Below are 21,619 nucleotides of genomic sequence, written 5' to 3' on the forward strand. Positions count from 1 at the left end.
AAATATTTATCTAAATAAAACAAGACCAGAACGACAAAAATCTACAATACACAAGTCAAGTTATCACAAAAAATGCAAAAAGAGTATTCATGTAATTTTAAACACACACTAACGCTGTTAGCGTGAAAATGTACCTTGGGTGCATCAAGAATAACCCTTCACGTGCGAGTGTGTGTCAAAAAGGGCTTGCGATGTGTTGATTTCACTCACGAGTGAGATCTTGCGTCGTTCCTCCTTCAGTCGGGTCAGCTTGCGTCGTTTCTTCGCTCTGCGGGTGAGCGATGCGTTGATCCGGTCAGCACTCGGGTCCGGGCAGGCCTTGCATCGTTTTTACACGCCCAACGGGGTTTGCATCGGAAATCCAGCCGCACGATGATCCGAAAACCATGCAGCTCGGGTTGCAATATCACCAGCCTCCATCAGCGACACTGCTCGTCGTTTCTCCAGCTCCCGGGGTCGATCTTCTGGTCGTGTTGCAGGCGAGTGTCGATTATCAGTCGCAAAGCAGGCGGCACTTCGAATTTTCAGCTGCAGATCGGATTTGTGTTGATCTTTTCCCCGCACAGCGGTCTGTGCATGGAGTTCTCACTCTTAGGCTGCCAGCTTCTCTTCTCAGGGCCCCAGGAACTGGATGGGCACCTCAGGGCAGAGTAGGAGTCTCTCCAGAGGCTCCAGGTTCTGGCAGAGAGAAGTCTTTGCTGTCCCTGAGACTTCAAACAACAGGAAGCAAGCTCTAAATCAAGCATTGGAGATCATCACAAGAAGGAAGGCAACACAAAGTCCAGTCTTTGTCCTCTAGCACAGGCAAAAGCAGCAACTGCAGGATAGCTCCACAAAGCACAAGCAGGGCACCTCGTCTTCCTCAGCTCTTCAGCTCATCTCCAGGCAGAGTTTCCTCTTGGTTTCCAGACGTGTACTAAAGTCTCTGGTTTTGGGTGCTCTTCTTATACCTATTTTGCTCTTTGAAGTAGGCTTACTTCAAAGAAAAGTCTCTCTTGTTTGTGAAATTCTGCCTTGCCCAGGCCAGGCCCCAGACACACACCAGGGGGTTGGAGACTGCATTGTGTGAGAGCAGGCACAGCCCTTTCAGGTGTGAGTGACCACTCATTCCCTCTCTCCCTCCTAGCACAGATTGCCCATCAGGAAATGCAGGCTACACCCCAGCTCCCTTTGTATCACTGTCTCGTGAGAGGTGCAACCAGCCCAACTGTCAAACTGACCCAGACAGGGAATCCACAAACAGGCAGAGTCACAGAAATGGTTTAAGCAAGAAAATGCTCACTTTCTAAAAGTCGCATTTTCAAACACACAATCTTAAAATCAACTTCACTAAAAGATGTATTTTTAAATTGTGAGCTCAGAGACCCTAAACTCCTCATGTCTATCTGCTCCCAAAGGGAATCTACACTTTAATCATATTTAAAGGTAGCGCCTATGTTAACCTATGAGAGGGACAGGCCTTGCAACAGTGAAAAACGAATTTAGCAGTATTTCACTGTCAGGACATATAAAACACATTACTATATGTCCTACCTTAACCATACACTGCATCCTGCCCTTGGGGCTACCTAGGGCCTACCTTGGGGGTGTCTTAGATGTAAGAAAAGGGAAGGTTTAGGCCTGGCAAGTGGGTACACTTGCCAAGTCCAATTTACAGTTTAAAACTGCACACACAGACACTGCAGTGGCAGGTCTGAGACAAGATTACAGAGCTACTTATGTGGGTGGCACAACCAGTGCTGCAGGCCCACTAGTAGCATTTGATTTACAGGTCCTGGGCACCTCTAGTGCACTTTACTAGGGACTTACTAGTAAATAAAATATGCCAATCATGGAGAAACCAATCAACAATACAATTTATACAGAGAGCATATGCACGTAAGCACTAGTTAGCAGTGGTAAAGTGCTCAGAGTTCTAGAGCTAACACCAACATGTTTCTACATCTGTGGTTCCTCCATCTGCTTGGCAGTCTCAGCATTCGATCGTCGCCTCCACATTCTTCCCCGGGGCCTGATCCTCCTACTCTCCTCTAGCCTTCCGGGCAGTCCCATGCTGCCTCCGGCATAGTGAAATAAAAGGTCTTCCCTTGCGCAACCACACGCAGTTTTGCAGGAAGAGCAATGAGTACTTCACCTCCTCCTCTCTCAGGAGAAAGGAACAAGGTTCTCTTTGACCTTTGAGAGTGATGTCCAGAAAGAATGTTATGCTGTTGTTATCACACTTAACTGGTGGGGCTCTATGAGCAGTCTGCAAGATGACATCCATGTCCCGATAGTTGAAGCTGCGTGCTATAATTGGGTCGCAGAGGGGCTCCCAGCTTTGGTGGCATGGCGGGTACTCTGTGAGCATGCTCAAGTGAGAAGTAGTTCAAGAGGCCATGGGGCTGAAGATGTTTGAGTATGAGATCTTTCACGAACAGATCAATTAATGGGTCCTCGGAGCATTCATGTACCCTATTTATACAGATTTTGTTTCTTCTTGATCGTCCTTCGTAGTCTTCCAGGCAGTCTTCCAAGGCTCCCGTACTTGCACACCGGACAGCCACTCGAACTTTCAATGGCTTCATCTCTGCCTGAAGAGTAACAATGGAGTTCTCCGCCTCCTTTACTCGCATACCCATGTTATGGAGAGCCACTCTTTACAGGGTAACGTCTGTGGACACCACATCTATTTTTACCTCCAGGGCTGTGCGGACTCCCTGTCTCACTGCCACAATGTCTGTCAGAGGGGGGGTCTCAGTGGTGGCCGGTGGTTGCACCATAGGTGGTTGCTATTCCTCTGTTGGCATTTTACTGGTGGTCTCCTTGGTTAGGGCAAACTTATCCAATTTGGTCTGGTGCACTCCGTAGGTACTCTTCCCACCAGTCATCATGGGGCACACAGCTTCACCCTTTTCTCCAGGAGGCCTCAGCGATGTGGCAGCGGGAGGATTGGAGGGGAGAAGGGTGAGTCAGTAGTTGCTGCCACCTGCCAAGGGGCAGCAGTTGAGTCCCAAGTGGCCAGTCAGGTTTTTCTCCTCAATCCTCGTGCCCTTGAGAAGAGTAGTCACTGGGAGTTTGGTATGTTAAGGTGGGATTCCTACAGAGGTGATTAGGCCCAATATAGAGTCTGTGCTCCTACAAAGTGTGGCCCCAGTCAGCGGGGGGGGGGCATCCAGTACCAGCGGCACCACTGTGCAAGATGAACATTTACTAGGGCTCCTACTGGACCACTGGCTCTATATAGGATAGGCAGCAAACATTCATGTGCAGTGTAAGGTAGTAATCCATATAACTACTTGTCCTTTACACTCCCAATGAGGAATCAGTCAGTCTCAGAGAGTTACATCAGGCCTGATAGTGGCACTGGTAGTGCTGGGCACAGGCAGGAGGGGCCAGGTGGCATCTTGGGGCTGCAAATCTGGTGGACTGTGATTGACCAAAGTCTCCCACAGTGCCACCGGATCAAACAGTAATGCGCCGGTATTTCTTTATCCCCCAGAGGCCCCTATCAGGGGCTGACTGCCCTCACCCCGGTCACTGTGGCTCACTGCCACTGAGTGCAGTGAGTTTCTGAGCTTCTCTGGTAGTCGGGGGCTGCCACTTGTTACTCGTCACCGCTCTTGCCAGCTGATACGGGGCAGTCTGACTTAAGTGTGCACACCTGGGAACACGGTGCAGCCGCAGCTCGATCAGGCGCAGCAGGGCCTCTCTTTTCACAGGATCCGCTCCTGGCCCATAGGTAGGGGGTTCCATGCAAATATTACACAATGTGGCCTCCTCACCTGCTGTACATGCTGTTCACTGGTAGTGACTTTAGTATTCTGCCTCCTCCTGATAAATCGAGTACTGACCGTTCCGTAGTCTCCTCTTGTATGGTCCAAAGTTGTCCATCTGAGCACTTTTGCAGCTCACTCTCCGCAACTCCTCATAACTTCAGGTTGTTGCTTTGTACCTTCGCACAAGCCACATTCTGTATCTTAGTGGGGGAAGCATCTTGGGGGGGCACAAACAATACGGCGGGGTCTCTGCGGGATGCAGGGTGTAATGAGCAAGTCCTGCGCTGGCAGCAGATGGATAATATTGTGGATGTTAGCCGATTACTGTGGCTTTGTTTGGGAGCTACTTCAGAAAGTGGCCATTTTCCCTGGCAGTTGGCCTATGTCAGTTATTCTTGTTATTCTCATTTTGCTAAGAGGTTTTATTTTGCTCATTTTTTTGGAGTGGAAACATATGTATATGGTGACTGGTTTACAGAAAAAGATTAAATCTTCACTCATAGAAGTACTCCGTAAGTGTGTGCAAATTGACTACTTTTTGGAATTCACAAACATTGGCTGTAGTAGGCTTGGAAAGCTGCTCCTGGCCCCAGACCACTAGCAATCAAACACCCAAAAAGTGATTGTATAAATGCCTGCAAATAGTTTAACAAGTGTCAATCGCTCAAGTACCATTCCAACCCATAATTTGCTACTCTAGATAGAGGCCCATCTAAAACAGTTCAGCACTGATCCTGTTCCTCAAGAAAAAAACTCCATCCTGAACCTTGGTCATCTCACCCTTCAGCCCGGGGTTTTTTTAGTTTGGAAATTTGAGGTTCACATACCCTAAATCTCACTGTCAAAGTCCCCTAGAAAAAAATACTACTCTATGAGTTACTCTGTCACAAACAGAAGTACCCTATCTCTTCAATCTATATTGTATCTGCACTGAAGCTCAACACAGAGTGCAGGGAAGGTTTCTCCATCCAGGATCCCTTCTTCCCAGTTTGCATAAATTAATGCATGATAAAGTATTGTTTGCTAGACATAAGTGCAAATTATTTAAACTATTCAAAAAGGAAAAAAACTTGCCATATTTCTTGGACGCTACCTTCATTTAGCTTATTCATGCAGTTTTCAAAACCACATGTATAATTTCTCATCATGGCCTTGAAGTCTCACAACCAAATTTACTTACAAGCCTATAACAAGTTTTCACAGTTCCAAGATAACATGCTTTGTTTTGTTTTATTTGTAAGTACTACCCATATTTCAAACCTATATTCTGCTTTTATTAAGCAATCACACAAAAGGTAGAACATCAGTGGATAATGAATGCATATTTTAGCGAGGCTATAAAATATTCACCATTATGAAAAGCACACTGTCACCTAGAAACCCCTTTTCCTAAAGTGTTGAGTATCATTCATGTAGAATGGCTTCATTTTGAAAACAATGTGGCATTCACACTCAGGTGTGGGCCGTGTGACCAGCAGTACCTGTGCGGCATTCCATGTAAACAGCAGACTGAATTAAGAGGCATCGATTTTGGATCATACCATTGTAAGCGGTCAGCATGAAAACGGAAAAAAGCAAACTAACAGAAAGCAGAGACAATATTTCAAATAATATAGAGAAGAATAACTTTATTAATTAAGAATTGTAACACATTGCTTTTCAAAAATAAAATCATCCATTTTCTTAGCTGAAATAAAATTCCCAAAGGGGGAATGCTGTGTCCCAAGAAATCTTTTTTCCACTGATCTTTCAAATGCCAGGGCAGCAAAGTTGAGGTAAACTTGAAACCTAGATGATGGAGATCAGATCGACAAGCCCAATAACTCTTCATCTATTGTAAAAAAAGAAAGTAGAAAAAAGGAGTTTACGAATTCATTGAAATTGAAAGAACTTTTTAACTCAATGGCATACAAGCCAATATTTCAGAAAAGGAAAGTGACAGTTTTCAAAAAACGAATGTGGAGAATGTATTGTCCCCATTGACTTCTATAGAAGCAGTGGTAATTTCAGTTGGCAGACAGCCAAAATAAAACAATGTTTTGCATCCAAAAATTTGGAATCTCTCGCCTGAATCAAGTCGCTTGACATGTATGCAACAGGTCTGATTTGAAAATTCTCCAGGTTATGGAGGAAATTCCAACTCTGGAGGAGAATCGAGTAATAGGATGTAGCCAGTGCTTAATTTGAGAGAGTGGTCTTCAGTGCTTGGCACCGGCTCTAAATTGTCAACACCAGCAATTATCATAGTGCACCATATGGTGGCGCTGTTTGTCTAATTTAGAGAAGAGCCCAGGCACAGTTTTGTGTTAATTCAATACACCTTAAAATGATTGATACCTGCCACCTAAGCCATTCATGTAGCTTTGGGGACCTGGAATTGTCTGAATAGTCACACTGATAGCAGTGTGATGGTTAGAGCTTGTTTCAGTACTGTCACTGGCAGCGCTGGCAGGGGCAATATGTGGTGCACGCTGTAGTGGCCTACTGATGAGGGCCCTGGCGCTTAATTTTTTACAAGCTAAGCACTGGATGTAGCCCACTAAATCATTAGGGGTTGGTGAACTTGGCCACACGAGGCTGTGTGGAGCAAAAAATATAGTGTCATTGTGTCACACTTTAGTTTCATAGTTCCTGTGATCAATTTTCAGTCCAAACCAACTTCTACAGATGGAGGTTTAAAAAAATGTAACCAAGAAGAAAATAAAAATTTCATGAAACATAATCAGGAAGTGCCCAAGGTTTCACTCACATAAAGAATAAGCATTGGCAGAGCCAATAGGTCTCACCTGTGCAAGAGCAATAGGCTTTGTCAGTGTTTTTCTAATTTTAAAGATGCTGCCCAGTGTGTGTCCTTATGCTGTAAAGTCCTGCAAAAAGCAACTGTCAGAGCCAGTAGGTCCCAAAGGCAAGAACTATCGGCTTAGCCAATGCTTGTTTACTTTAAGGCATGTTGAAGAGCACCCATGTTCCTGTGCAATATGCTTTAAAACAGCGCAGTGGGTTGGAGTTGTCAAGCAACCCTCTCTGGGGAGAGGATGTGGTGTTACGGCCAGTGCTGCTGACTGGGGAACCAGGTTTGATTGTCAGTGTCAGCTCCAAATCCTGTGATTCTTGTCAAATCACTAAATCTTCCCGTGCCGAAAAAACAAAAATAAATGCGTCTAATGTAATGTAACGGTGCACATGTAGAGAGCTCCAATGCTTTTGGGTCGAGTTTGTACTGTATAAATGTTGAGAAAGGAAAAAGAAACTTGTTTTGCATGGGTTTCCTGGCCTTTCTTCTTGCATAACTTGTTTTATTAGTAATGTTCTTTTAAAAAAAATAAAAATAAAAATATGTTGCTTCACAATTGAGATCATCTCAAAACAGCCTTTTCTCAGTGAAGTTGTTTAATATTAGGAGGGCTCAATGAGAAACACAAAGCATACGATTGTAGCGTGTGCAAACTAAAGAACATGCTAGAAGTCGTGGTTTTCTGCTGGACAGTTAACTCCTTCTAGTGGGCCATCTCATTACTGTGCTTGAATTCTCATCTTTTGTTCTGAGAAAGGAAAAACAAATTGTGTCCTGTTGGCAGAAAACCCTTTCTTACATGTTAAATGACGATACATACATATTGAGGTGGTTTGGGGGCATTGAAAGGGGGGTTCATACAATGGCCAGAGACGGAGATTGTGAAAACATGAGCACTCGTGTGAAGTGCTCATGCACAAAGATTTAAAAAAATAATGAAACCATTTGGATTCATTTTTTCAGAGTAGGCAGTGGTCCATTGGACCACTGCCTGCTCTGAAAAAATATTTTCAGCGACATTCACAAAGGGGAAGGGGTCCTATGGGGACCCCTTCCCGTTTGCGAATGTGTTGGTTTGCGACCGCTTTCGCGGTCAGAAAGCAACTCAGCATCGCGGTGCGGTCACAAATAGGAAGGGAACACCCCTTCCTATTTGCGAGTCGGAATCCCATTTTGCGAGTCGGTACCGACTCACAAAATTTGACTCTGCATCGCGATGGCCGTTTTGCATGTCGCAAACTGCGTTTTTCGCAGTTTGCGACATGCAAACCAGTTGCTACATCTGGCTCTTAATCTCTAACTTGAAGAGAGCTAGGTGTGTTAAATCTAATCTGCCAGTACCATGCCTATGAGAAGAGCCCCCCCAACCCTCATAACCTTGGAATGAGGCCTCTAGATCAGACTCTGTGGGGAAACGAAGGCAGGGTCTGCATCAAGGCGACATGTAACATAGATATCGTTGATATAATCTGGTAGGAATCCTTCTGATAACCTTGTCTGTGTGAGATGTATTTATGCAAATCTTGTAGGACCCCTGAAGCAGGTATGTACCCAAACAATAGATAAGAAGGCATGCTTGGGGTGGCAATTACATAAACAATTCCCTCCAAAAGTACATTATGTTCCTGTCACACGTAAGTGGGAAAGAACATGATGTGAATCCCTACGTCTATCACTTGTCTTTGACGCTGAGAGTGACGCCTTCACAGATTGACACTGATAATGTGAAATCAAAGCATCTTCCTAACTGTAAACATAGCAGCCACCTTGGAAGAAATAATTAAATAAATGCACTAAAACAGAGCAGGCTAAGTAGGTTAAAAGTCACTAGGTGATAGGGGCACAGGCCTGAAAGCCAGAAGGCTAAGCTAAGCTCCTCATTCCCATTAAAACTAAATAGGATCCACTACAGGGCTCCCACTGTCCTGTGTGCTTGAAAATACAATGGACTGTTCTACTAAATAGCCATTGGAGGGTGAGGAATTTAACCAAAATTGAGTTTTTAGTATGCTGATAACTCTAAGACATGATATTTCTAGATGTGGTGTATAAAAGGATTTAGAGGTGGTCATCTCCAAAATTGGTTGTCTAGAGGATTGGTAAATGAATGCAGTACCTAAAATCTCTAAACCAAGATTTGCAGGGGATTAAGAACCGGACTCAAAGACAAGCACACTAAGATTAAAAGGGATAAACTGTGGGATATAGAACCCTCCACTACAGCTGGATTTATGAAGGTTCTGGTACATGGACACTAATCTTGTCATCTCTTGAATAGGGTATATGTGTTCAGCCAGAGTTATGAAAGTATACATAAGACTGCCTAGTTCAATAAACTAGCCCAGAAATATAAAGGATGCTAGTCCTGAGATAAGGTGTCTCATGCCGTTGATATCAGGAGGTGAGCCTTCAATCTCATTTACTGTTGTACTGACAGTCCCAAGGTGTAACAAAGGGACAGAGATTTGGAATTTATTAATAATATCAACCTGTTTTGTAGCATATTCCTCAAACTGACCTGTCCCTTCCTTTATAAATAGGGGTCCCTGTGAATCTAATTGTATTTATTTTAGCACATTTGGAAGGATTTCTGTGCAAGATCACATGTTTGGATCTCAGTATTGAGAAATTTGAGATCCAAATATATAACCTTTCCCAGAAAAGCCAGCTGCACATTAAGAGGCAGGGAGGGTGTAAGAGACACAGCACTTAAGAGACCCAGTTACTATGCCCACTCTTGACATTGCTCCATCTAACCACCTGAAGTTGAACCTTCCCATTGCAGAGCCATCAGACCTACAACGGGTTGAGCCTTTTGAAGTAAGCTATAGAAAAACAGTTAAGCATCAGGATATTCTACCCCTGTGTATGGCTGCCAGCTAGCTCCATTGTTCATGTGGCTGCTTTTATTTTCTGTGCTTGGGTTAGTGCTTTGCTCTCATTGTTAATATTGCAAGTTTTGGGGTGCCTCATTATGTGATGATTTGGTGGAGTGTATCTTTAGATTTTGATGCGGTCTGGTGTATTCTTATGTGTTAGTGAAACATATAATTGAAATCAAATCAATAGTAAGATGTTCGGTATTAACTAGTGCCATGTTGAGCCAACCTATGTCAGTTGTTAATGACTGGGACAAAGTCACTGCAAGCAGTGCCAAACCACAGCACTTTTGTGGTACAATGACGCAACTGTGGTGCATGTTACATACCTAGTCCCGGGACTCCGCAGTACTCCTTGCACTCCTTCTCACTGTAGAACCTATTCCCATTGCCTTGGCAGCCTCCATAATTAAAGGTGACACATTTTCCCTGGGTTGAGTCAAAGGCCCAGAGTTGCATTAGTTTCTTGCAAGGTCCTGGAACCAGGGGCAATCTGCAGGCAGCTGGAGAGAAAGTGAAACATATGTGTTTATATAAATGCACTTACATTGATGAAAAATGATCATGCTAGAGGACTACTTAATTGAAAGAAGTTAAGATGTTTACTGTTATATAGGTGCACTTATGGAGACCTCTGTGAAATTTAGATCTCTCAGATTAAAATTCTTTAAAGCTTTGCCTTCAGCCATCTTCGTCAGACTGGGTTCAGGCAAGAGAGACCCTGTGCCAACTGGAAGGATGATGTGTAAGTCCATCTCAGCTGGCACACATGGGCCTCCGGAGTCCCAAGGAGCCAGAGTTCTGCAGAACCACCTCGTGAGTACTGTAGGGCATATTTATGAGGGGGTTTGCATTGTGTTTGGACCATTCAAAGTGGTACATGTGCGAAACAAACCCCAAATGCAAATCATGAAGCCACACAACGTCACTTTGCGTGGACCTGTGTGGTTTCATAAATCTGGAGTAACATAAATCAACAGTAAATTGCTGCATTGCAATAATCTGCCCTTGGAAGGTGTTGCATGGGCATTGTGTGGGTTTTTCCAAGGAACTCCCATGGATTTTGATGCATTCCCAGATTTATCAGAACTAGTAAACCTGGGACTGCGCCAAAATGCAATGCCAAGGGAGGCAAAATGAGGAGAAATATATTTATTTCCCCTTGTTACTTCCTCTTTCTATATGTGCTGGACTCAGCAGCACACATAGATAGGGGAATATACCTTAGGGGATTGCTTTTGTGCAGTCAGGATTTAAGGTACTTTGTTCAGAGGTCCTGACATTGTCCTTGTCGGCATAACCAAATAACCACAGATGTCGCTTTGTGCTTCTAGGCACTATTTTTACTTAATACTTTGAAATTGCACATCTCGTTCCTACTCATTAGCTTTTTCTAGTTTTGATCAGAAATAATTTATTACATTTTCCTGTACTTTTCTAATTTGGTGTGGGACTTTTCTTGTGTTGTATTTTCACTTTCTTACTGTGTGAGTGCCTCAGAAATACTTTACACATTGCCTCTAAGTTAAGCCTGACAGCTTTTGTACAAAGCTTCCTGATGGTTCAGCACAGGATAATTTGGAGTTTGCTTGTCTTTCACCATGACAGAAACAGTAGTTGTTGCTTAAGTAGAGTCCCCCCCTTAACCAGTAAATCAATTTCTAAAAATGATCACGCTTTGTGTGGCAGGTGTCTGAAGCTGTCTGTAGTGAGACCACAATATCAGATAACTTTTAAATGTAGCTCATACAAGATATTTGAGTTGTAATTTATCCCTGGCTGTAATCGATTAGTTCAGTGATGACCAACCTGTGGTCCGGGGACCCCTGGGTGTCTGTTAAGCCTCTTCAGGGTGTCCGCGACTACTTAGAAAATTTAATAATATTAAAAGATTAATAAAGTGTATATAAATAAGATGGTGAAATGTACAATTGTAAATTGTAAAACATACAGTAAATGTCAAGGAGTTTTGAAACTGGAGGCTAAAAATGTAATTAGAGTCCTCAGATTGATTCGTGAGAGCAGCGCAGGTGCATCAAACAGAATATGGTATGATAGCACGGACAATGTGTGGCTTCAATTGAATTTAGAAAAGCTCTAGCCTTCCTATTAAAATTAAACATGTTTATTATTTAAATGTGTTATCCTTCATGTGTTTGATGAATGCCTGTTTCTGTATTTTGTATGCATTGTTTTGCAGTTCAAATCATCAACAATATTTAGGACGGGGTCCCCTGCTTGCAGTAATGACTGAGTGGTGGGGGGGTCCCTGGATTTCTATAATGATTCAGTGGGGATCCCCAGGTTCCAGTAATGATTAAGTGGGGGTCCACATAAATCAAAAGGTTGAGAACCACTAGACATTTTGGATCCTTTGCTGTTTAGCATCAACTATTGTAGTTCTTTAGAAAGCATTTGCCAAACACGATCCGCCACCAATAAAATAGGTCTGTTTAAAAATATTGCATGAGCACTTTATGAGACAATCTTTTTAAAGAGAGAATTAGTGAATTTGCTGTTTCGTTACAGATGCCCTCAGTTCTAGTTGGAGATCAGTCGAAAACCAGAAATGAGAACTGAGTTCCTCAATTAACACATATGGTACCTCCTATTTAGATAAAACTATTTTCAGAATAAAATGACTGAGAGGGAATCCAAAAAGAAAATTTCACAGCTTACTAGTAACCCGACAGTGCTGTTCATGAGCCATGCACTTTCTTCATAATTAAAACGAGTGTGTGTTAACACGAAGAGGTCTTGTAAACAAATTACTAACCTGATGCAATTTTAAGTAAAAATGGTAACAGACCAAAAGGCGTAGGTGTCAAACTGTAAGAAGATATTTTGCGTGTATAATTTAAATATATTAAATCGGGATCTACAGTGTTAATTGACAAAGAAGGACAGTACCAAAACAATGCCAGATTTTCAGGTCTGGGCTCACGAAGCGGCCTTATAGTAAAAGTTTGCAAGGGTTCTAAGATATTGAGAATGAAGAAGTGTGTTCGAAATATACATATCATTAATTTCAGCAGGGATTTTTTATGTATATTTGTTGACTGATATAATGAGTCAATTTGATTTGACTATTCAGTGGTTTGTCAACCTCAGCCCTACAGATTTTCAGTGCAACCAAAAATTATTTTATGCAACTTCATTCCATGCAGATACCCTGAAAATGTGCCTACTATAAATTGAATTCTGCCTCCAGTGAAATTCTTCATGGCTATTTAGTTTCTCATTCATCTTCCGTTCAACCCATTTTCAGAGTATACAGCTGACAGCCAAATCTCCACCAGTGTCTTCACCCTCAAAGAGTCCCTTTTCGCTTTCTTAATCACTCATTTTGGATGTGTTTCCCTTACCTTCCGTCCTGCAGGTCTGCAGACAGTCCCTCTCTGAGTGAAAGTTGTTGCCGTTCCCAAGGCAGCCTCCATAGAAAAAGCTATCACAGGTCATGGATGAGGAATTGTAGAAAAATCTGCGGTTCAAACCCAAGCACGGCCCAATATCCATGGCTTGTTTGCAGGCATCTGTGTGAGAGGAAGAGGGAGGGGGTGTACACACGTGAGACGCGTCACTGGACAAAGAGACATCATTAACCTCTCACTTCAACAGCAGTCTCATACACATTGAATAGAGTCTTGTTCTACAGGCTTGTCCTTTTACACCCATTCTAAAAGCCTGTCCATGTGCACATCAGTGGAATGTCACTCACTTCACACCCGTGGCCTCAGACGCCTCTACTGAGTCTCATTTCCCACACCAGTACCACCTACTTTAGTGAAGAATCATTCTTTCATGTCTCAGTCTCAATCTTTTGTGGTGTCTTATACATACACTTCATTGGACCCTATACACTTTCGGTAATGCTGGTCGCATACATATCAATGTCTTGTTCATCACAACAGCTTTGTCAAAGTATGAGCACACATTCCCACAATCCCATGCTCCATATTATCTAGGTAGCTGAAGTCAATTTTTGACGTCACAACCATTGTGGATATTCCATCCATCTCAGAATCCATTAAGAACCCTCAAACGTGGTACTTAGTCAAAGTGACCCATTGACTCCTGATGGAGTACTCTTTCCTTAAAATTAGATTGTGCAGCACAGTTATATCTATGGGGCGACCCTGAGAGACATTGCCGAATGGCTCAATGTTGTTTGGACAATTGAGAGTGAGAGTTTTTCCTGACACACACACAGAGGTCATGTCACTGTTACATTTGGTCATTGAAGAGCTATATGATCAGAATATGCAGGAGATTCATTGGAGCTATCAGATAAACAGTCAAAGCTGATGGAGAGACCCCAAACCAAGATAATGATGTGAACTACGTTCAAGAGGAAGGTCTCCCAGAAGTGATGTCACACTTATCCAACAATAAAAGGGCAATAGATTAAAGACAAACAGATTCATTTCCAATTTTGCTCCTCATTGTGAGAAACGGCCTCCTCGGTGCCAGACACTTATCCAGTAAGAAGGTTCAAGCATGCGTTTCAGTAGGCACTTAAGGGAATACAAGCTGTGATGGCTCCTCTGGCATGCTGGCATGGCAGAACTGTTGTCACTTAAGTGATTCCTGAAAATATACTTTGAAGCAGAGGTCCATGTCCAGAAAATGACATAACCAGTGGCTCAATTGCTATCTTCGGCTTGTCATATAGGACTACATGTAAAAAAAAATTGGAATTGGGACTTTTTAATTACTTTTCCTACCGAATCACAATTAAATCACAATTTGTAATTTAACGAAACATAAAAGTTTTCAATAGAAATTCCTAGTGGATCACAAGCCGACCTACCTCATGAATATTAATGAGGTATGTTGCAATTTGCAACCCCCTAGGAATGATAGCCATCAAAGGGATGGTGGCATGCTGGGGTCAGCAGACCACCATGTCTGTGATTACTTTTAAATAAAGCAATCTTTTTTGTAAATGCAGTCTGTTTTCCTTAAAGGAAAATGGAATGCATTTAAAAACTGAAAATGAAACTTTGAAGAGAAGGCAGTACTCAGTGGGATCGTTGCCTGCTCTTCGAAAATATTTGTTTTCCATCCTCCAAGGGGTTCCTTGGGGACACTTTCCCGTTTACAAATGGGTTACCACCTCCTTCAAGGTATCAGTAAAATATGAATGTCTTGCTACCGTAATTCAGTTGCAAAACTTTCATATATCCCATTCAGATTTGGTATTTGGAAGGGATGCCTTAAACATGGCCCTTCCAAATACTGAATCGCGAACACAAATTGCTATTCAGTAACATGTTAGCAAATCACAATTTGTGTTTTCTACATACGTAAAAGCTTGTTTGTGGTTGGAAATGGCATGATCGCCCATTTCCGACTGCATCAGAGAGTTTGTACATGTGACCCCTTGTTCGTTATTTAAGTGATGTCTTATTCCTTGTTCCAATAACTTCTTTTGCCTTGTTCTAGTAATAGTCAAGTTTACGGAAATTTCAAGTTATTTTGGCATACTAGGTGGTGTTTTTGGCCATCCCCATATGCTTTTAGCCCACCCTATGGCAAAGTTCAAGAGGTTTAAGAATGGTTCCCCCAACAGCTGGCACCATACCATATGCGGCCTATACAGGACAATGATTAATCAGTCTGATGCAAGGTTTATGCAAGTTATGGTGAACTTCTTGGCAACGTGTTGTGGTGTTTATTTGGGTCTCTGGGGAAAGGAGTGGCTCATCACCTGCAGCACAGTGATTTTTATTTTAGTTTACTTGCAAGGGCACCTATTTGTTGGGGCCACCATTTATGGCAAGGACAAGTGTGCCCTATTTAAAGTGCTACAGTGAGTGAAAAATTATGGGTTAGAATGCTACCCACTGTGAGTGCCAGTGATTTACACTATGTGCAATTATTCCTCCCATTAATTTGATATAATACCTCAAGTGGCCACGAGATTGCCCAGAACTGGGTCCATTGCACTCTCTATCACAGGATCCAAGCAGTATCACACTGATGAGGCCTAACATTGCCAAAACTGGACTGTTGTTACTTGTGTTTTCTTCTGGAGGGGCCCCAATTGGAAGTTCAGGTTTGACTGTTCCTGTAAGGATTTACATAGGGAGGGCCTCTGTCTATAGCAGCACGGTGGGTGAAACATGACTGTTTGGAATGTTATCTAGAGTGATTGCCAGTGGTTTAGACTATTTGAAAGTATCCCCCCTCATTAACATTTGTGTGTTTTATGTAACACATCAGCATTTGTGGTGGTCGACTGTCCTACTTTTGCAGGTTTTCCCTTTGTGATGGGGGTGATAATGTTATTCCTGATTTTTGAGTGGTCTGTTCTCAAGTGTTTTATGAGTCTCATTACATAAATGTATGCTCTGGAATGATGGGGCACTAATTATTGCTGTTGCATCAAGAAGTAACAGAATTGGAGTTTGATTAATGGAAGCATTTTAATGTTATACTGAGGATTACCATAAGCACTCTGCTGAAGTGCAAGGCAATACTCTTATGCTGCAAGGCCTATTGTCATCTGTGAAACATCTACCTTAATCCATTGGCTTGGTGCTCAAGTTGAATGATTCCATTGCACAATAGGAATATTTAAGATGCTGGCGTGACTGGACCCTTCTGGCTCAATGGCCTAGTTGTCTCTCCTTTCGTCAGCAAGAACACGGAAGGACCTTTCACACCTGACTAGGACATGCAGTGGTCCAAGAACACTACCACACTGGCAGCAAGGGTAGCTTGCGAGCGATTAAAGTAATCCATCAATACATTTTGATGGCACCAGACATTGAATGAATGTCGTCATTTGCAAGGGGTGGCCTTGCAGAAATGAGCCTGGTGACAGGCCCACATGGTGGGTGTGGTGAGAACTAGTTTACATTCTTATCCTTCTGCAGTTTTAATGGGCCAAATATGTCATTCAGTGGTGTTGGGAACTCCCACTTGAGCAGCTACTGTGTAGGCTGGCAATGGGCCGGATGGCTATAGGCGGGTCCCAGTGAGTTTAATGGCTGCTTTATGGGCCTTGTCCTCTCTCTAATGGAAGCTGGGGAATACAGCAAAGAGAAAGAGACACAGAGAGAAAGAGTGAGAAAGAGAAGGGCAAACCAAGAGCGAAGGCAAGACAGAAAGGAATTATAGTATGAAGGTCAGAAAAGGAAAAAAACGGGGAAGAAATACAAACTGAAAGGTAGAAAAGGTGAGAGGGTAGGAGGACGCCCACTATCTGTTTCGGTGTAGGTCAGCCTCAGCACATTGACAGTTCTTTTCTGTATTTGTTTTATAAGTGCCCTGACAGAAACACAGAAAAAACAGTTTGCTTTTTGCTCACATTGTTTGCACTTTAAAATGCAGTATTTGGGCTTTAAAAAAATCTTAGAATGTTTACACCTCTTCCTGAAAACCTGAAGTGGCGATCAGACCCACTTTCATCTTAGTGGTTGATCAAAGTGACGGACATTTTGTACGTATTTGTGTATGTATGTAGTATAGCTATAACGCAAACCTTGTCAAAATGCAGCAGAGACTAAACAGGGCTGAAGGTATGCATGAAGTCAACGAGCGGCGGAAGAGGTAGCTGAATGTTAATGCCTTGTGATGTAGTGTTATTTAAAAAACAACTGTTTCCTAAATTGGATCAGCATTGGTGCTGAGCTAGGGGGGGTGGTCAACAGTGGATATATGGATATTGTTCTAGATCCAGATTCTGGTCAGTATCCCTACACCTACATGTGACCAGTACAAGTTCTAGATCTCAGAACGGGGAATGCCGATCAAAAAGCACCAGGAGAAAATCTGCATGTTTGCTGAGATACCAGGAACGATTCTTCTAGTATTCACCACGTGCTCAATGCAGATAGTAAATATCAGGGAAGGTGAGTGTGTGTGGGTGGGGGGTGGAGTAGGTATGGTATGTTGGGCTGAGATTGGGGAGGGTGTATCTTCAGCCATGGTAGAGTTGTCTGCTCCCCCTGTGATGCTGGAGGGGGCAGGCAGGGACCTTGCTGCACCTGTGCCCCCAGCACCTGTCCCCGCTTAACCTTTGGTTTTACCAGGTGCAGATCTACATCCAATAATAGCCGATCTGATGTTTTCACTTTGGCTTTATTACGACCTTGATGGAGGCGTTTCCTCCATCACAAATGTGGCGGATATCCCGTCTGCCGTATTATGATCCTATTATAGTCAATGAGGATTGTAATACGATGGACGGGACATCCGTCACATTTGTGATGGAGGAAACTCGTCCGTCAAGGTCGTAATGAGGCCCATTATGTCTAAGAGCATCGGACGTCTCATAGTTGACCAGAGCGGAATGTCTACCCACATCTCCAGGCACACAACCCTGACCAGCTTGCAATGATTAGATTGATAAGATTGAGCAACATGCATTCCTAAACTAACATATTACAACTCACTAGAACCTTCCCCATTGCCACACAACATCTTACACATCAATGGAGACGTACTAGTCAGCACATTGGTGACATGCCAAGGGATACTAATCTAGAGTGACATTCACACATCAGGGATTCACAGTTTGGTTGAACTATGAACCTCATTCCCAATGCACCTAATGCGTCCACTACATTTTAGTTGAGGGATGGATATATCACTTGCTTGTCCCACAATGCCACTCACCTGTTTTACAACTTATCAGTGCTGTCAATATTATTTCCTGACATTTTCCTTTACAGTAATTCTCATTGTAAAGAGTCTTAAGAATGTCATTCCAAGCATTCCAATTCAGGTGGTCAGCTCAAAAATATGCCTCATCCCATGTGAAGATGTGCTAGTAGACACAGAATACTCACCTCCATTACCATTGAATTTAATGGAGACGCCATCACCAGAGCCCTCTTCTTCCAGTACAGCCGCTCTCTGGAGTCTCTGCAAATACAAGATATGGATAAAAATGGATTGCTTTTCACAGGAATCTAGGCTTCTTATCGTTTGTCAAGTAACATCTGAGTTGTTGTGGTCACGGGAGGTGGGGCTTGACAGTACTGCCATTATTAAAATGTGAAGCTGAGCTGTACCATTGGGGGTATTCACCATTGTTATGTTATATAGAGTTGTGTTTTTATGCTATATTAGTATTAGATCTTCTTGGTGTAGCACTTATGTGATCACAGGGCTTCTTCAAGGAGTTGCTGATCCTAATAACTAAGAAAGGTGAAAAGGACAATGGTTGCCGACTGTTGTTAGAGGTGAAAGAAGAGAGAATCTCTGGCTTCCATGCTAGTTTGATATTGAGAAGTAATCATTTACTGGATAACTGGAGAAGGCTTGCCTAAATATTAGATGGTTAGAAATGTATGTAGGGTCTGATAATGGCAATGCACAGCAGGAAACTTGATGAGGAATGTTGGAACCCCCTTCCTGAAGACCAGACACATCTTCCAGACACCTTCGCCTACTCTGAGCCACCTACTATCTGTTATTCAACTACTCTAGCACCCAGGTCGACTGGACCCTAACTTCCGTATACCTCATAAACCACGGTAGCTACCTAGAATTATTTGCTGCTGAATGATCAGTGGAATTAGTTTGAGGTACTTTTTCGGGTTTGTGTGGAATATGATATATTATCATTTTAATGAGACTTGTAAAGTGAGCTAACACCACAAGTGTTTTCTCTATGCAGGTTTGAGCTTCCAGAACTACAGACTGGGTAGTTAAAATGTACAAAATAACATGTTTAAGTGGCTTCCTGAAGATGTGCATGTAGAGGTAGCTCGGACGTGTGAAGGATGTGCGATTGCTGTACAAGATAAGATCCTAGCACCAGAACACGTCTTATATTTATGTAATCATTTTTAGACAGCACTAAGGCCCGTATTTATACTTTTTTTGCGCCGCATTTGTGTCGTTTTTTGACGCAAACTTGCAAAATACCATTGTATTTTGTAGGTTTGCGCTGTTTTGCGTCAACAAGCGACGCAAATGCGGCGCTAAAAAAAGTATAAATACGGCTAAGTGTCACTTTCAGGCTCCTTTCAGCCCTTTAAAAGATAAGTGCTACAGTTCAAGACATAAAACATGGGATGTTGGAAACATATAATTCTGACAGATGTCACAAGAGGTTCAACTTCCTAGGACAGAATAGAAAGATGTGTTCTTATTAAGTGACCGTGGTTATTTTTGTACATGTACAGAACCGTTAAAAAGTTGACCACGGAAGTTAACCATCTTGGAGTATAGTGTAGTCTTCTTTTGTAGGTCTGGGAGTATCACTATAACCTGCTCTCTGAGCCACCTATGGAACCTTGAACTTAATTTTCCGTATTATTGTAACATCGCAGATCATTTTTTTGTGGGAAGTTCAGAATATATGACAGCATTAAACCCTACTAAAAGGAATGGGTGCCAACTTAAGTTCCATACAGCTGCCTTTATATGAGTGTCATTGACAAGCAGTGACTGTGACAGATCTACCTGGACATGAGGGGCTTCATCACAGTCTTCTTCTCTGATAGGAAGCAGGGCTTGGGTAGAAGCAGTCGGGTGAACAAGTGAACAATTACTGGGCAGAACGAAGGAATGTTATCAAGAAATTAAATGCTAGAAACTATGAGCCCCAGAGTGGGGTATGGAACATGAGCCACCGTCAACTAGGGAGTGATCTGCATGATCTGATTTTCACTGGTGCTACCGTAAGGGTATAACTCAAAGCTTGTGTCAAAAGTGTGGAGTAGAAGTGGCACAGTATGATCTAGTCAGCAGTAGTGACATGTGAAACCTCTCAGTACTATGGGCCCATGTTGCCTTCCCACAGCTCAACTTTTCTCTGTGACTCACCCTGACTGGAGCTGCTTTCTCCCCTGGAGTACATTCGCCTGTATGAGAAATGAAACAGTTAGAACATGGTAAAAAATGGCTTCTGCAGTCATGCGCGCATGTCTACTTGGTATTGGGTATCGTCAGCAGCATTGTTAATCATTATTACTGCATTTATTGGATTGGGGGGAAGAGTGTGGCTTGCACCAAGGCTAATGGCTAGGAATGCATGGTCACCAGTACAGAATGGAATCCTCCTCAATGTTCAGAAACAAGCGAGGAATAGATATGCAACCTGCTACATCTAGACGTCATTTAACCTCAATGTGGACCCACCTCATTGTCCCCCAATTCTTCCAGAATCAGATTCATAATGGTGGACAGTTCATAAGGTAACTCATAAGAACTATACAAAGAGAAACACACGTCTACCCACACATCCAAGACAGGATTTGTGGATTGATGGTCAAGTGAGTTCTGAAAGCTTGACTTTAATAACAGCTACCAACAGATGAGACTGGAGGAATTTACTCCTGTTGTATTGCAGAATTTGCCACAAGCATTCGACTATACAAAAATAAGCGCCCGAGTGTTGACACTTCCGATGCAGCCTAGATATTTGAAGAAAAAATCTGAAATGGTTCAGTTCATACCCATATGAATTACAGAAATGTTAGCAAAGTAATTGACTAGACTTACATTTACGCAAATTACACGATACAATAATGCTCTGACTTTGCAAATATCTGGTAGAAGCTAATCTGTTTGCATAATTTGTAAAAAACAAAAACAAATAAGTGCCAGGGGCTTCGTCAGGAGGACACTGCAGCGTGCACCACTTATTGTTCCAGGCAGTGCTGCCAATGAAAGTACAAATACCTTACTAACCATCATACTTCTATAAGTGTGACAATTCAAACTATTCCACGCCTCTAGAGGTATAAGAATAGCTTGGGATGCATATATTAGTGATTTTAAACGTATATTGAATTAATAAATAATTGTTATTGTACTCATCTCTAAATAAGACAAACAGTGCCACCATGTGGCTTTCATACGTGCTGGTGTTGGCAAATAAGTGCAGGTGCAGAGCATCGGAACCCACCGGTTCAAATTAAGCACTGTAAGCTGATGCTCAACAGGTGTGAACCCATCCTGTCCTCTTTGAAGTTACAGACACATCTTCTCAAGCCAAGGCATGCTGCAGTATCCAGACTAGGAAAACGTCCTCACCACAATGTTTGTCCCAATGAATCTCACAACTCTTCATTATTCCCAGTGGATAACGTGCCATTGTGCCACCTACCCCAAGGGGTTACCTTTCTCAAGTACTCTGCTGTGGCCTCTCACCAACAGATCAAAGTTATTCTTCACAGAATAACACCATTAAATATTGCCTTGCCCGAGCATATCACCTAGCATAG

General features: G+C 42.7%; 1 protein-coding gene across 1 annotated transcript in view; it reads right to left on the minus strand.

Moving 5' to 3' along the window:
- Positions 1–5,371: 5,371 nt before the first annotated feature.
- The window catches only part of AMBP (alpha-1-microglobulin/bikunin precursor), a 56,713-nt gene continuing 40,465 nt past the window's right edge, over positions 5,372–21,619 (minus strand). Inside the window, exons 6-10 of the mRNA XM_069241417.1 lie at positions 20,217–20,254; positions 18,230–18,305; positions 12,797–12,964; positions 9,761–9,934; positions 5,372–5,589 (exon numbers count right to left, since the gene is read on the minus strand). Of these exons, the coding sequence (XP_069097518.1) occupies positions 5,561–5,589; positions 9,761–9,934; positions 12,797–12,964; positions 18,230–18,305; positions 20,217–20,254 (485 nt within the window). The 3' untranslated portion in view covers positions 5,372–5,560. The remainder of the gene's footprint in view (positions 5,590–9,760; positions 9,935–12,796; positions 12,965–18,229; positions 18,306–20,216; positions 20,255–21,619) is intronic.

This window comes from Pleurodeles waltl, chromosome 6 (assembly GCF_031143425.1).
Source record: "Pleurodeles waltl isolate 20211129_DDA chromosome 6, aPleWal1.hap1.20221129, whole genome shotgun sequence".
Lineage (NCBI taxonomy): Eukaryota > Metazoa > Chordata > Amphibia > Caudata > Salamandridae > Pleurodeles > Pleurodeles waltl.